The sequence below is a fragment of the Salmo salar genome, chromosome ssa01 (assembly GCF_905237065.1).
Source record: "Salmo salar chromosome ssa01, Ssal_v3.1, whole genome shotgun sequence".
Lineage (NCBI taxonomy): Eukaryota > Metazoa > Chordata > Actinopteri > Salmoniformes > Salmonidae > Salmo > Salmo salar.
The window spans coordinates 4060523-4078022 of NC_059442.1; the positions used below are offsets into that span (position 1 = coordinate 4060523).

The following is a 17500-nucleotide window of genomic DNA, read 5'->3' on the forward strand; positions in this document are numbered from 1 at the left end:
GTGTGTGTGTGTGTGTGTGTGTGTGTATAGCGCTCCTACACAATGTATGTGTGGGTCTCAGCCTCACCTCGACATCGTCCGCGGTGTGCCAGCGTCAGAGATCGGTCCTTGCAGCGCGCCCTCTGCAGGTCACAGCCGGTATCGTAGCTCCGTCCATCAGAGCCACACACCGGCTTGCCCTGTGTCCTGGAACAGATGATCCCACAGTGGGTCTCCCTGTCTCCTATCAGCCACTGCCGGGGAAACACCACAGAATTACAATGAGTAGAATGGGCTGGACATCCACATTCATGTCAATGATGCCATAATGGGTAGACTTGTCTGGCAGCCATTTTGAGTCTGTCCCATAGAGAATGATAGATGACTCTAATGGCCAAAAGGACATTTTAGCATGGGCAGAACGTTTAAGGGTTTCCACCATTTGAATAAAGTCAACTGGGTGAGAGTTCCAACTTCATTGGCTGATCTCTCCTGATGACCCTGTTGGAGTCATGTCCAACCGGGTCGTCGGGGGGAGGGATCTGCCAATCATGAATAAAACATGTACTACTTCAAAATGGAGATAGCCTCAATGGAGCTACCCATGCTGTCACAGCCTCTATAAATGGCACAGATACAAAGACGAGTCCTCTATTTATCTCTACTGTCTGTCCCCATGGAGACAAAGCAGGAAGTTCAGTATTCAGTCTGCCTTTTATTAACATTCAAATCAACTAACATTCAATTTTAATGAGGAAAGGCACTGTCACAACCAGCACAGTTAGGCCTGGAACAACACGGCCCACACAGTTAGGCCTGGAACAACACAGCCAACACAGTTAGGCCCGGAACAACACAGCCAACACAGTTAGGCCTGGACCAACACAGCCAGCACAGTTAGGCCCGGAACAACACAACCAGCACAGTTAGGCCTGGAACAACACGGCCCACACAGTTAGGCCTGGAACAACACAGCCAACACAGTTAGGCCCGGAACAACACAGCCAACACAGTTAGGCCTGGACCAACACAGCCAACACAGTTAGGCCCGGAACAACACAGCCCAGCACAGTTAGGCCTGGAACAACACGGCCCAACACAGTTAGGCCCGGAACAACACAGCCAACACAGTTAGGCCCGGAACAACACAGCCAACACAGTTAGGCCTGGAACAACACAGCCCAGCACAGTTAGGCCTGGAACAACACGGCCCAACACAGTTAGGCCTGGAACAACACAGCCCAGCACAGTTAGGCCTGGAACAACACAGCCCAGCACAGTTAGGCCCGGAACAACACGGCCCAACACAGTTAAGCCTGGAACAACACAGCCCAGCACAGTTAGGCCCGGAACAACACGGCCCAGCACAGTTAGGCCTGGAACAACACAGCCCAGCACAGTTAGGCCCGGAACAACACAGCCAACACAGTTAGGCCCGGAACAACACAGCCAACACAGTTAGGCCCGGAACAACACAGCCAACACAGTTAGGCCCGGAACAACACAGCCAACACAGTTAGGCCTGGAACAAAACAGCCAAGGCAACACAGTAGTTAGGGTGGCACTGTGTTATGCATAGACCATCTTCCCCTGTTGAAATATACCTGCCTGGCAGACACCAGTCATAGCCTAATTGTAATACAGTACAGGCTGTGTATACAGTACGTGCCAAGACAGAGCTGAGGCAGACGGGCCTACAATGCACATACAGCATGGATGGTAGCGCCCTGAATTGATGTATCCAAAATGGCACCCTATTTCCTACATAGGGCCCTGGTCAAATGTAGTGCACTTTATAGGGAATATGGTGCTGTTTGGGACACAGCCAATGTTTTACATCAGGAAGGCTGGAGGAAGCAGACCTGGTAGCATAAGGAAGGCTGGAGGATGCAGACCTGGTAGCATAAGGAAGGCTGGAGGAAGCAGACCTGGTAGCATAAGGAAGGCTGGAGGAAGCAGACCTGGTAGCATTAGGAAGGCTGGAGGATGCAGACCTGGTAGCATAAGGAAGTCTGGAGGAAGCAGACCTGGTAGCATAAGGAAGACTGGAGGAAGCAGACCTGGTAGCATAAGGAACGCTGGAGGACGCAGACCTGGTAGCATAAGGGAGGCTGGAGGAAGCAGACCTGGTAGCATAAGGAAGGCTGGAGGAAGCAGACCTGGTAGCATAAGGAAGGCTGGAGGAAGCAGAGCTCGTAGCATAAGGAAGGCTGGAGGAAGCAGACCTCGTAGCATAAGGAAGGCTGGAGGAAGCAGACCTGGTAGCATAGGGAAGACTGGAGGAAGCAGACCTGGTAGCATAGGGAAGACTGGAGGAAGCAGATCTGGTAGCATAAGGAAGGCTGGAGGAAGCAGACCTCGTAGCATAAGGAAGGCTGGAGGAAGCAGACCTCGTAGCTGACGTATCTACCTCTACTTTTGGCTGAAACTTTAGCGATCTTCAAAGCACCTCAAAATCAAACCAATGACACACATTCTGTATAACGGGAGCCTTCCTCTCCTCTCCTCCACTCTCCCCTCTCTTCTGCTCCTTTCTCCTCTCCCCTCTCTTCTCCTCCTCTAACCTCCCCTCTCCCCCTCTCTCCCCCTCCTCTCCCCTCTCTCTTCCTTTCTCCTGTTCTCCTCATCTCCACTCCAGGAGTCTAACTGGGGTTTCTCTCCTCCCTAAAGTATCTCCCCTTGACAGCCATAATGAACAGAAAGACATTGGTCCATTAGATAAGCTTCCATAATTACCATATAGTTCTATTAGGTATAGAAGCGTGAAAATTGGCACACTTGTATAATTTTTCACGTTTCAGCAATTCCTCGGTTCGGCCTGTAGCGCTCCCTATAAGTCAATGGTGAAAATGCATTGACCTCTATTGACGTTTTGCGTCATGGCTTCCACTGTGTTGGGATCTACATGGCCCCAACATAGCTCAGCATGTTCGTATTGGTTTTGGGTACACATTCAACCAACAACCAACACCATATGGCCTTTGTTTTATCCTTTTATATCGCAACAATGATGGAAAAAAAACATCAGAAATCTATATTTTCACATTCAAAAATGGTGTATAAACTGCAAAGTTTCCTTTAACACTCAAAGAAAAGTTATGTGTTCCCTGAAGTCTACTGTTTTTAATGATATATAATATGATATTATAAACTGAGTATACAAAACATTAAGAACATCTGCTCTTTCCATGACATAGCCTGACCAGGTGAATCCAGGTGAAAGCTATAATACCTTATTGATATCACTTGTTAAATCCAGATTTTTAAGCCTTGAGACAATTGAGACATGGATCATGTATGTGTGCCATTCAGAGGGCGAATAGGGCAAGACAAAATATTTAAGAGCTTTTGAACAGAGTATGGTAATAGTGTCAAGAACTGCAACGCTGCTGGGTTTTTCACGCTCAACAATTTCCATTGTGTATCAAGAAAGGTCCACTAGCCAAAGGACATCCAGCCAACTTGAGACAACAGCGGGAAGCATTGGAGTCAACATGAACCAGCATCCCTGTGGAATGCTTTCGACATACTGTAGAGTCCATGCCGCGACGAATTTACATTTACATTTACGTCATTTAGCAGACGCTCTTATCCAGAGCGACTTACAAATTGGTGCATTCACCTTATGATATCCAGTGGAACAACCACTTTACAATAGTACATCTATATTTTTTTTTGGGGGGGGGGGGTTAGAAGGATTACTTTATCCTATCCTAGGTATTCCTTGAAGAGGTGGGGTTTCAGGTGTCTCCGGAAGGTGGTGATTGACTCCGCTGTCCTGGCGTCGTGAGGGAGCTTGTTCCACCATTGGGGTGCCAGAGCAGCGAACAGTTTTGACTGGGCTGAGCGGGAACTGTGCTTCCGCAGAGGTAGGGGGGCCAGCAGGCCAGAGGTGGATGAACGCAGTGCCCTTGTTTGGGTGTAGGGACTGATCAGAGCCCGAAGGTACGGAGGTGCCGTTCCCCTCACAGCTCCGTAGGCAAGCACCATGGTCTTGTAGCAGATGCGAGCTTCAACTGGAAGCCAGTGAAGTGTGCGGAGGAGCGGGGTGACGTGAGAGAACTTGGGAAGGTTGAACACCAGACGGACTGCGGCGTTCTGGATGAGTTGTAGGGGTTTAATGGCACAGGCAGGGAGCCCCGCCAACAGCGAGTTGCAGTAATCCAGACGGGAGATGACAAGTGCCTGGATTAGGACCTGCGCCGCTTCCTGTGTAAGGCAGGGTCGTACTCTGCGAATGTTGTAGAGCATGAACCTACAGGATCGGGTCACCGCCTTGATGTTAGCGGAGAACGACAGGGTGTTGTCCAGGGTCACGCCAAGGCTCTTAGCACTCTGGGAGGAGGACACAATGGAGTTGTCAACCGTGATGGCGAGATCATGGAACGGGCAGTCCTTCCCCGGGAGGAAGAGCAGCTCCGTCTTGCCGAGGTTCAGGACGGAGCTGCTCTTCCTCCCGGGGAAGGACTGCCCGTTCCACGATCTTGCCATCACGGTTGACAACTCCATTGTGTCCTCCTCCCAGAGAGCTAAGAGGTTGTTCTGAGGGCAAAATGGGGTGCAACTCAATATTAGGCCTTATTCCCTATGGGCCCTATTCCCTATGGGCCCTATTCCCTATGGGCCCTATTCCCTATGTGCCCTGGTCAAAAGGCATCCTATCTATGGGCCCTATTCCCTATGGGCCCTAGACAAATGGCATCCAATTCCCTATGGGCCCTATTCCCTATGGGCCCTGGTCAAAAGTAGTGCCCTTTAAAGGGAACAGGGTGCTGTTTGAGACTCAGCCATTGTCTTGCGGTTCATTGTGTATATTGTATAGTAGTTGTATGTTCTATTTGACAATCCAAAATACATAAAGCGACAACAGGCAACCAATACATGCAGAGGACTATACACACCACGTCAAAGACTGGTTTCCATCCTGGACCTCTATTGGTAGACAAGTGGCTTCGGGGAAAAACAAGTGACATGGTCACTTTGTGCCATACACTAAATCATGCACAATTTACATATATACATATTTACATATATACATATACTACCATTCAACAGTTTGGGGTCACTTAGAAATGTCCTTGTTTTTGAAAGACAAGCTCATTTTTTGTCTGTTAAAATAACATAAAATTGATCAGAAATACAGTGTTGACATTGTTAATGTTGTAAATGTCTATTGTAGCTGGAAACGGCTGATTTTTTCATGGAATATCTACATAGGCGTACAGAGGCCCATTATCAGCAACCATCACTCCTGTGTTCCAATGGCATGTTGTGTTAGCTAATCCAAGTTTATCATTTAAAAAAGGCTAATTGATCATTAGAAAACTCTTTTGCAATTATGTTACCACAGCTGAAAACTGTTGTTCTGATTAGCTTAGGGATCGGCGTCCCGTCAACGGGACAGTTGTAAATCATGCAGTGCCTTATGTCACCATCGCAGATTTTAGAGAAACAACAAATGTCGGTACATATAAGTGTCTTATATTGGCTGAAAGCTTAAATTCTTGTTAATTAAACTGCACTATCCAATTTATACTAGCTATTACTGCAAAAAAAATGCCATGCTATTATTTTAGGCGAGCTCCTAACAACAAAACACTTTTTTTCACCGCCATTGGTTTGATAAATTCACTTGTGAAATGTGTACTTACATTCTGAAATCTTGCTCTGATTTATCATCAAAAGGGTCCCAGAGATAACATGAAGTGTCATTTTGTTAGATAAAATCCTTTTTTATATCCTAAAAAGGTCCATATAGCGTGCACGATCGATTTTATATTTTCACTCGTTCAATTTGCAAAGAAAGGAATCTGTGAAAATCTCACCCTAAAACGTTGTTTCAACCAGTCACATCGCATTCGTATTTATTCCTCAGAGATCCGAGAACGTAACCAGACTTCACTATATCATTAAGGGTGTAGTATATCCTATAGGACACCATATTTGGTCAGAGAGCGACGCCTTCATGGCACGCCGATGACGCAGGCGGTCTTCACTTGATCGACTCTAACTTTGTCAAATAAGCACCAATCGGGGTTAAACAAAGCTAGCTAGATAGCCAATGAGCTGGGCTTTACGGGAGTATCCGGAAACCATGTATCTGTCGTAAAATGTAGCTACTAACCTTGTACGACAACATGCCTTTTCATTTTGGACAAAAATTATAAGAATATTCAGAGTTATGAAGTTATGAAAACTGGTTGTTTTGTAAATGTTGAACTTATAATATGGCTATTAATACTGGAAAAGCTAAATCAAGTCCAAGTATACAGATTTGACGATATTCTTGCAGAAAAATGTTATATGAATGCAAATGTCTGCTTCACGATTTGCCCAAATGTAACTGGGTGACTTCACACTAAATGTCATGTAGCGCGCTCATACTTCAAGTTATCCGTCTGAAACCTTGCACGTACACTGCTGCCATCTTGTGGACACCATCGGAAGTACAACCAGAGTGATGGCTGGAACAGGGACCTTCATGCTGCATTTCAAAGATGGTGGTAGAAAACAAACGGTTGTTTTTTTCTTTGTATTTCCTTCTACCATATCTATTGTGTTATATTCTCCTGCATTCAATTCACATTTCCACAAACTCCAAAGTGTTTCCTTTCAACTGGTACCAATAATAGGCATATCCTTGCTTCAGGGCCTGAGCTACAGGCAGTTAGATTTGGGTATGTCATTTAGGCGAAAATGTTAAACAAAAAGGGGGCTATCCCAATAAAACTGGCCTTCTTTAGACTTGTTGAGTATCTGGAGCATCAGCATTTGTGGGTTTGATTACAGGCTCAAAATGGCCAGAAACAAAGTACTTTCTTCTGAAACTTATCAGTCTATTCTTGTTCTGAGAAAGGAAGGCTATTCCATGTGAGAAATTGCCAAGAAACTGAAGATCTCGTACAACGCTGTGTACTACTCCCTTCACAGAACAGCGCAAACTGGCTCTTAACGGAATAGAAAGAGGAAAGGGAGGCCCCAGTCAGTCAGTCAACCAGTCAATCAGTCAATCAGTCAGTCAACCAGTCAGTCAACCAGTTAGTCAACCAGTCAGTCATTCAACCAGTCAACCATTCAGTCAGTCAGTCAATGAGTCAGTCAATTAGTCAGTCAATCAGTCAACCAGTCAGTCAACCAGTCAGTCAACCAGTCAGTCAATCAGTCAGTCCATCAGTCAGTCCATCAGTCAGTCAATCAGTCAACCAGTCAGTCAATCAGTCAGTTAACCAGTCAATCAGTCAGTTAACCAGTCAACCAGTCAGTCAACCAGTCAGTCAATGAGTCAGTCAACTAGTCTGGTCTGATGAAACCAAGATTTGGCCTGAATGCCAAGCATCACGTCTGGAGGAAACCTGGCACAATCTCTACGGTGAAGCATGGCGGTGACAGCATCATGCTGTGGGGATGTTTTTCAGTGGCAGGGACTGGGAGACTAGTCAGGATCAAGCGAAAGATGAACGGAGCAAAGTACAGAGAGATCCTTCATGAAAACCTGCTCCAGAGCGCTCAGGACCTCAGACTGAGGGCGAAGGTTCACCTTCCAATAGGTCAACGACCCTAAGCACACAGCCAAGACAACGCAAGAGTGGCTTCGGGACTCTTTCAGTCTCTGAATGTCCTTGAGTTGCCCAGCCAGAGCCTGGACTTGAACCCGATCTAACATCTCTGAAGAGACCTGAAAATAGCTGTGCAGCGACGCTCCCCATCAAACCTGTCAAAGCTTGAGAGGATCTGCAGAGAAAAATGGGAGAAACTCCCCAAATACAGGTGTGCCAAGCTTGTAGGGTCATAGCCAAGAAGAGTCAAGGCTGTAATCCCTGCCAAAGGTGATTCAACAAAGTACTGAGTAAAGGGTCTGAATACTTATGTAAATATGATTTCCGTTTTTGCTTTGTCAGTCAACGAGGCAGTCAACCAGTCAGTCGACCAATCAACCAGTCATCCAGTCAATCAGTCAACCACTCAGTCAACCAACCAGTCAATCAGTTAGTCAACCAACCAGTTAGTCAACCAACCAGTCAACCAACCAGTCAACCAGTCAGTCAACTAACCAGTAAATCAGTCAACCAGTTAGTCAACCAACCAGTCAACCAGTCAATCAGTATTTCAGTCAACCAGTTAGTCAACCAACCAGTCAACCAATCAGTCAACCAGTCAGTCAGTATTTCAGCCAACCAGTTAGTCAACCAACCAGTCAACCAACCAGTCAACCAGTCAGTCAACTAACCAGTAAATCAGTCAACCAGTTAGTCAACCAACCAGTTAGTCAACCAGTCAACCAACCAGTCAACCAGTCAGTCAACCAGTCAATCAGTATTTCAGTCAACCAGTCAGTCAACAAGTCAACAAGTCAACCAGACAACCAGTCGACCAGTCAATCAACCAGTTGCCAAAGCTAGTCCGTTGGTTGCAAGATTAAATCCTTGTTCTACGGTCCACAGGGCCTTTCTTATTTCACTGACACCTGGGTATCTGCCAGCGTTACCCATCAGCTCAGCAAGTCCAGATAACACATAGCAATTAATCACCATAGTGAGTCTGATGTACTGTCCACGCAAAGGAAGAGTATAAAGCTTGGACATTCAGTATGCCACATTCATTCAACATCATGCAGATCACCAGTTAAAGCAATCATACTGTACATCCCAAACGGTACCCTATTCCCTAAATACTGCACTATTTTAGACCAGGGCCCAAGTAGTGTACTATATTAAATAAAGGTGAAATAAATAAATATATATATATATATATATATATATATATACGGAATTGTGTGTCATTTGGGAAGAAGACAAAGTCTACAGTGAAGAAGAGTCAGAAGGTTATCCTTACAGATTTAGGAGACAGTGAGAACTCAACTTTCAATGTAATGTCCAAAATAAAGAGCTTTTGAAGCCACTGAGAACCTGGAGATGCAGAGAGCCATAGAGGTCTGGTTTAACAGACTGAGAGAGCCATAGAGGTCTGGTTTAACAGACAGAGAGCCATAGAGGTCTGGTTTGACATATAGAGAGCCATAGAGGTCTGGTTTAACAGACAGAGAGAGCCATAGAGGTCTGGTTTAACAGACAGAGAGAGCCATAGAGGTCTGGTTTAACAGACAGAGAGAGCCATAGAGGTCTGGTTTAACAGTGAGCCATAGAGGTCTGGTTTAACTGACAGAGAGAGCCATAGAGGTCTGGTTTAACAGACAGAGAGAGCCATAGAGGTCTGGTTTAACAGACAGAGAGAGCCATAGAGGTCTGGTTTAACAGACAGAGAGAGCCATAGAGGTCTGGTTTAACAGACAGAGAGAGCCATAGAGGTCTGGTTTAACAGACAGAGAGAGCCATAGAGGTCTGGTTTAACAGACAGAGAGAGCCATAGAGGTCTGGTTTAACAGACAGAGAGAGCCATAGAGGTCTGGTTTAACAGACAGAGAGCCATAGAGGTCTCATTTAACAGACTGAGAGAGCCATAGAGGTCTGGTTTAACAGACAGAGAGCCATAGAGGTCTGGTTTAACAGACTGAGAGCCATAGAGGTCTGGTTTAACAGACAGAGAGCCATAGAGGTCTGATTTAACAGACTGAGAGCCATAGAGGTCTGGTTTAACAGACAGAGAGCCATAGAGGTCTGGTTTAACAGACTGAGAGCCATAGAGGTCTGGTTTAACAGACAGAGAGCCATAGAGGTCTGCTTTAACAGACAGAGAGAGCCATAGAGGTCTGATTTAACAGACTGTCAGTGGGACAATGGGGGGAGGGATGGGTACACAAATTTTCCTTAAACACTGACAGATAAACACTTCAACAAATAAACAAACCCTTCCAGGAACCATGGGAACCACACCTCACAATACAATCAGTCAAGGAGAGGATCCACATTCTGTTAAGTTCCAGATACAATCTCAACTCTCTCAGAGGAATACATACAGTTGAAGTCAGAAGTTTACATACATCTTAGCCAAATACATTTAAAGTCAGTTCTTTAAAAAATTCCCCTGTTTTAGGTCAGCTAGGATTACCACTTTATTTTAAGAATGTGAAATGTCAGAATAATAGTCGAGAGAATGATTTATTTCAGCTTTTATTTCTTTCATCACATTCCCAGTGGGTCAGAAGTTTACAAACACTCAATTAGTATTTGGTAGCATTGCCTTTAAATTGTTTAACTTGGGTCAAACGTTTTGTGGTAGCCGATTCTTCCTGACAGAGCTGGTGTAACTGAGTCAGGTTTGTAGGCCTCCTTGCTCGCACACAACTTTTCAGTTCTGCCCACAAATCTTCTATTGGATTGAGGTCAGGGCTTTGTGATGGCCACTCCAAAACCTTGACTTTGTTGTCCTTAAGCCATTTTGCCACAACTTTGCAAGTATGCTTGGGGTCATTGTCCATTTGGAAGACCCATTTGGAAGACCCAAGCTTTAACTTCCTGACTGATGTCTTGAGATGTTGCTTCAATATATCCACATGATTTTCCGTCCTCATGATGCCATCTATTTTGTGAAGTGCACCAGTCCATTAGGCAGCAAAGCACCCCCAAAACATGATGCTGCCACGACCGTGCTTCACGGATGGGATGGTGTTCTTTGGCTTGCAAGCCTACCCCTTTTTCCTCCGAACATAACGATGGTCATTATGGCCAAACAGTTATATTTTTGTTTCATCAGACCAGAGGACATTTCTCCAAAAAGTACAACCTTTGTCCCCATGTGCAGTTGCAAACCGTAGTCTGGCTTTTTTATGGCGGTTTTGGAGCAGTGGCTTCTTCCTTGCTGAGAGGCCTTTCAGGTTATGTTGATATAGGACTCGTATTCCTATGGATATAGATACTTTTGTAACTGTTTCCTTCAGCATCTTCACAAGGTCCTTTTGCTGTTGTTCTGGGATTGATTTGCACTTTTCGCACCGAAGTACGTTCATCTCTAGGAGACAGAACGCGTCTACTTCCTGAGCGGTATGACGGCTGCGTGGTCCCATGGTGTTTATACTTGCGTACTATTGTTTGTACAGATGAACGTGGTACCTTCAGGCATTTGGAAATTGCTCCCAAGGATAAACCAGACTTGTGGAGGTCTACAATTTTGGAGGTCTTGGCTGATTTATTTTGATTTTTCCATGATATCAAGCAAAGAGGCGCTGAGTTTGAAGGTAGGCCTAGAAATACATCCACAGGTAAACCTCCAATTGACTCAAATGATGTCAATTAGCCTATAAGAAGCTTCTAAAGCCTTGACATCATTTTCTGGAATTTTCCAAGCTGTTTAAAGGCACAGTCAACTTAGTGTATGTAAACTTCTGACCCACTGGAATTGTGATACAGTGAATTATAAGTGAAATAATCTGTCTGTAAACAATTGTTGGGAAAAAAAACTTGTGTCAAGCACAAAGTAGATGTCCTAACCGACTTGCCAAAACTATAGTTTGTGTTAACAAGACATTTTTTGGGTGGTTGAAAAACGAGTTTTAATGACTCCAACCTAAGTGTATGTAAACTTCCGACTTCAACTGTACAATACCAACTGTAGGAAGGAGGACCGTTCATCAACTACCCTATTGATGGTCATACTACTAACTACTAACATTTCTCATGTACTTTAATACAGGCTAAACATCAGAAAGCCAGAGACAAACAGCTTCATGTATCAATACATAACCAAGGCTATACTGGGGACACTGTGTGTACGCATCCCAAATGACACTCAGTTCCTATAAGCCCTGGTCAAAAGTAGTTCACTAAATCCAAAAACAGGGTACCATTAGGAACACGGACTATGTGACGGCAGAAAAACTACTTAGCTTCTCCCTCATGTAAACAGGATGAACCTGAGCCGTCTTCGTTTCTTACCAGAAGTTGCTCAAACCGTCAAGCCAGGAGAAATGTGATCTGGAGGGGGTTTGTTATTGGCGTGTTCCCCCCTCTCTGACAGTAAGAGTTAAAAATGTAAACACATCACTCAGGCTATGAGGGGAGCGTCCAGGGGAGTCGTTTATGATGTTACGTCCCAAATGGCACCCTATTCCCTATATAGGGCCCTGGTCAAAAGTAGTACACCATATAGGGAATAGGGTGCCATTTGGGGTGCACCCATAATGGTTTGATCCGGGGCCATTGCGACTCAACCAGACAGATACTGACCTCAGCCAGGCCTGGAGACACTCCCCCCCACCTCTGTCAGACACACTTGAAGCCTCCTCCTCTCCTCTCCCTTCTCCCCCTGTCCTCTCTCCTCTCCTCCCCTCTCCTCTAATCCCAACTCCTTTCTCTCCCTGCTCTCTCTCCTCTCCTCTCTTTTCTACTACCCTCTCCCATCTCCCCTGCTCTCTCTTCTCTACTACCCTCTCCCTTCCTCCCCTGTCCTCTCTTCTCTACTACCCTCTCCCATCTCCCTGTCCTCTCTTCTCTACTACCCTCTCCCCCTGTCCTCTCTTCTCTACTACCCTCTCCCATCTCCCCCTGTCCTCTCTTCTCTACTACCTTCTCCCTTCTCCCCCTGTCCTCTCTTCTCTACTACCCTCTCCCTTCTCCCTGTCCTCTCTTCTCTACTACCCTCTCCCCCTGTCCTCTCTTCTCTACTACCCTCTCCCTTCTCCCCGTTCTCTCTTCTCTACTACCCTCTCCCATCTCCCTGTCCTCTCTTCTCTACTACCCTCTCCCCCTGTCCTCTCTTCTCTACTACCTTCTCCCTTCTCCCCCTGTCCTCTCTTCTCTACTACCCTCTCCCCCTGTCCTCTCTTCTCTACTACCCTCTCCCTTCTCCCCCCTGTCCTCTCTTCTCTACTACCCTCTCCCTTCTCCCCCCTGTCCTCTCTTCTCTACTACCCTCTCCCATCTCCCCGTTCTCTCTTCTCTACTACCCTCTCCCCCTGTCCTCTCTTCTCTACTACCCTCTCCCTTCTCCCCCTGTCCTCTCTTCTCTACTACCCTCTCCCATCTCCCCGTTCTCTCTTCTCTACTACCCTCTCCCCCTGTCCTCTCTTCTCTACTACCTTCTCCCTTCTCCCCCTGTCCTCTCTTCTCTACTACCCTCTCCCTTCTCCCTCTGCTCTCTCTTCTCTACTACCCTCTCCCATCTCCCCGTTCTCTCTTCTCTACTACCCTCTCCCCCTGTCCTCTCTTCTCTACTACCCTCTCCCATCTCCCCGTTCTCTCTTCTCTACTACCCTCTCCCCCTGTCCTCTCTTCTCTACTACCCTCTCCCTTCTCCCCCTGACCTCTCTTCTCTACTACCCTCTCCCCCTGTCCTCTCTTCTCTACTACCCTCTCCCTTCCTCCCCTGTCCTCTCTTCTCTACTACCCTCTCCCTTCCTCCCCTGTCCTCTCTTCTCTACTACCCTCTCCCCCTGTCCTCTCTTCTCTACTACCCTCTCCCTTCTCCCCCTGTTCTCTCTTCTCTACTACCCTCTCCCTTCTCCCCTGTCCTCTCTTCTCTACTACCCTCTCCCTTCTCCCCCTGTCCTCTCTTCTCTACTACCCTCTCCCTTCTCCCCCTGTTCTCTCTTCTCTACTACCCTCTCCCTTCTCCCTGTCCTCTCTTCTCTACTACCCTCTCCCTTCTCCCCCTGTTCTCTCTTCTCTACTACCCTCTCCCTTCTCCCCCTGTCCTCTCTTCTCTACTACCCTCTCCCTTCTCCCTGTCCTCTCTTCTCTACTACCCTCTCCCCCTGTCCTCTCTTCTCTACTACCCTCTCCCTTCTCCCCCTGTCCTCTCTTCTCTACTACCCTCTCCCTTCTCCCTGTCCTCTCTTCTCTACTACCCTCTCCCCCTGTCCTCTCTTCTCTACTACCCTCTCCCATCTCCCCGTTCTCTCTTCTCTACTACCCTCTCCCATCTCCCCCTGCTCTCTCTTCTCTACTACCCTCTCCCTTCTCCCCCTGTCCTCTCTTCTCTACTACCCTCTCCCTTCTCCCTGTCCTCTCTTCTCTACTACCCTCTCCCCCTGTCCTCTCTTCTCTACTACCCTCTCCCTTCTCCCCCTGTCCTCTCTTCTCTACTACCCTCTCCCTTCTCCCTGTCCTCTCTTCTCTACTACCCTCTCCCCCTGTCCTCTCTTCTCTACTACCCTCTCCCTTCTCCCCCTGACCTCTCTTCTCTACTACCCTCTCCCATCTCCCCCTGTCCTCTCTTCTCTACTACCCTCTCCCATCTCCCCCTGTCCTCTCTTCTCTACTACCCTCTCCCTTCTCCCCCTGTCCTCTCTTCTCTACTACCCTCTCCCCCTGTCCTCTCTTCTCTACTACCCTCTCCCATCTCCCCCTGTCCTCTCTTCTCTACTACCCTCTCCCTTCTCCCCCTGTCCTCTCTTCTCTACTACCCTCTCCCTTCTCCCCCTGTCCTCTCTTCTCTACTACCCTCTCCCTTCTCCCCCTGTCCTCTCTTCTCTACTACCCTCTCCCTTCCTCCCCTGTCCTCTCTTCTCTACTACCCTCTCCCCCTGACCTCTCTTCTCTACTACCCTCTCCCTTCCTCCCCTGTCCTCTCTTCTCTACTACCCTCTCCCCCTGTTCTCTCTTCTCTACTACCCTCTCCCTTCTCCCCCTGTCCTCTCTTCTCTACTACCCTCTCCCCCTGTCCTCTCTTCTCTACTACCCTCTCCCCCTGTCCTCTCTTCTCTACTACCCTCTCCCATCTCCCCCTGTCCTCTCTTCTCTACTACCCTCTCCCTTCTCCCCCTGTCCTCTCTTCTCTACTACCCTCTCCCATCTCCCCGTTCTCTCTTCTCTACTACCCTCTCCCTTCTCCCCCTGTCCTCTCTTCTCTACTACCCTCTCCCTTCTCCCCCTGACCTCTCTTCTCTACTACCCTCTCCCATCTCCCCCTGTCCTCTCTTCTCTACTACCCTCTCCCATCTCCCCCTGTCCTCTCTTCTCTACTACCTTCTCCCTTCTCCCCCTGTCCTCTCTCCTCTCCTCCTCTCCTCCCCTCTCTCCTCCCCTCCTCTACTCTAATCTCCTCTCCTTTCTCTCCCTGTTCTCTCTCCTCTCCCCCTCTTCTCCTCCCGGCTCTCCTCCTCTCTCCTCTCCTCTCCTCCCCTCCTCTACTCTAATCTCCTCTCCTTTCTCTCCCTGTTCTCTCTCCTCTCCCCCTCTTCTCCTCTCCTCCCCCCCTCTCCTTTACACTACTCCCGTCTCTTCTCTCCCCCTGTTCTCTCTCCTCTCAACTCCCCTCTTCTCCTCCCGGCTCTCCTCCTCTCTCCTCTCCTCAACTCCCCTCTTCTCCTCTCTTCTCCTCTCCTCTCCCCTGCTCATAAAACAAGTGAAATACAACCCCATTGTGCAACCATTACAGCATGACTGAAATGCTCTTTTTACCGTCACTGGCAACAAGTTTAATTTCATTCGGAGCCCATGGCAGTTGAACAATAACCAAGAAGAAACAACACATTCAAGAGAACCATCACTTTTATGCCATTTCTGACTATCTTCAAATGTTGAACAAAGAAAAAAAAAAAATGTCAAAGCCAATAAAGTATTTTTGTTTTAAATCGGAGCGCTTCCAAAACCACATCGTTTGGGCACATAGCTGTTATAAAGCTATAAAATGAAAACTTTCCAATTGATTTCATACATATATATCTTGGATAGGGTTAATTTAATTGGACAGTTTCTCTCAGAAAATTCAACTATAACAACACAATATGTGAAATAATTGACAGTATTTCCACTGTGATAGTCATTTATTCTGTTATAGGGTCTCTACTGGGACTGCAAGGCCAGGCACCTACGTTGCCAGGGGGATGAGACTGTTGCCAGGGGGATGAGACTGTTGCTAGGGGGATGAGACTGTTGCTAGGGGGATGAGACTGTTGCCAGGGGGATGAGACTGTTGCCAGGGGGGGATTAAAGGTCCTGCATCCCAAATGACATCCTAACCCCTTTATAGTGCATTACTTTAGACCAGGGCCCATAGGGTCTGGTTGAGGTGGTAAACTGGTTTGACCAGGGCCCATAGGGTCTGGTTGAGGTGGTAAACTGGTTTGACCAGGGCCCATAGGGTCTGGTTGAGGTGGTAAACTGGTTTGACCAGGGCCCATAGGGTCTGGTTGAGGTGGTAAACTGGTTTGACCAGGGCCCATAGGGTCTGGTTGAGGTGGTAAACTGGTTTGACCAGGGCCCATAGGGCCTGGCTGAGGTGGTAAACTGGTTTGACCAGGGCCCATAGGGTCTGGTTGAGGTGGTAAACTGGTTTGACCAGGGCCCATAGGGTCTGGTTGAGGTTGTAAACTGGTTTGACCAGGGCCCATAGGGTCTGGTTGAGGTGGTAAACTGGTTTGACCAGGGCCCATAGGGTCTGGTTGAGGTGGTAAACTGGTTTGACCAGGGCCCATAGGGTCTGGTTGAGGTGGTAAACTGGTTTGACCAGGGCCCATAGGGCCTGGTTGAGGTGGTAAACTGGTTTGACCAGGACCCATAGGGTCTGGTTGAGGTTGTAAACTGGTTTGACCAGGGCCCATAGGGTCTGGTTGAGGTGGTAAACTGGTTTGACCAGGGCCCATAGGGTCTGGTTGAGGTGGTAAACTGGTTTGACCAGGGCCCATAGGGCCTGGTTGAGGTGGTAAACTGGTTTGACCAGGGCCCATAGGGCCTGGTTGAGGTGGTAAACTGGTTTGACCAGGTCCCATAGGGTCTGGTTGAGGTGGTAAACTGGTTTGACCAGGGCCCATAGGGCCTGGTTGAGGTGGTAAACTGGTTTGACCAGGGCCCATAGGGTCTGGTTGAGGTGGTAAACTGGTTTGACCAGGGCCCATAGGGTCTGGTTGAGGTGGTAAACTGGTTTGACCAGGTCCCATAGGGTCTGGTTGAGGTTGTAAACTGGTTTGACCAGGGCCCATAGGGCCTGGTTGAGGTTGTAAACTGGTTTGACCAGGGCCCATAGGGTCTGGTTGAGGTGGTAAACTGGTTTGACCAGGGCCCATAGGGCCTGGTTGAGGTTGTAAACTGGTTTGACCAGGGCCCATAGGGCCTGGTTGAGGTGGTAAACTGGTTTGACCAGGGCCCATAGGGCCTGGTTGAGGTGGTAAACTGGTTTGACCAGGGCCCATAGGGCCTGGTTGAGGTGGTAAACTGGTTTGACCAGGTCCCATAAGGTCTGGTTGAGGTGGTAAACTGGTTTGACCAGGGCCCATAGGGTCTGGTTGAGGTTGTAAACTGGTTTGACCAGGTCCCATAGGGTCTGGTTGAGGTGGTAAACTGGTTTGACCAGGGCCCATAGGGTCTGGTTGAGGTGGTAAACTGGTTTGACCAGGGCCCATAGGGACTGGTTGAGGTGGTAAACTGGTTTGACCAGGGCCCATAGGGTCTGGTTGAGGTGGTAAACTGGTTTGACCAGGGCCCATAGGGCCTGGTTGAGGTGGTAAACTGGTTTGACCAGGGCCCATAGGGCCTGGTTGAGGTTGTAAACTGGTTTGACCAGGGCCCATAGGGCCTGGTTGAGGTGGTAAACTGGTTTGACCAGGGCCCATAGGGCCTGGTTGAGGTGGTAAACTGGTTTGACCAGGGCCCATAGGGTCTGGTTGAGGTGGTAAACTGGTTTGACCAGG

General features: G+C 47.9%; 1 protein-coding gene across 16 annotated transcripts in view; it reads right to left on the reverse strand.

Moving 5' to 3' along the window:
* smoc1 (SPARC related modular calcium binding 1) overlaps positions 1-17500 on the reverse strand; it is a 139873-nt gene that overhangs the window by 94902 nt on the left and 27471 nt on the right. For all 16 annotated transcript variants that reach the window (XR_006761546.1, XR_006761550.1, XM_045706584.1 and 13 more), the window contains exon 2: positions 68-233. Coding sequence is in view for 14 of the 16 variants with exons in the window: in XM_045706584.1 (XP_045562540.1) it covers positions 68-233 (166 nt within the window). In the remaining 2 variants the exon portion in view is untranslated. The remainder of the gene's footprint in view (positions 1-67; positions 234-17500) is intronic.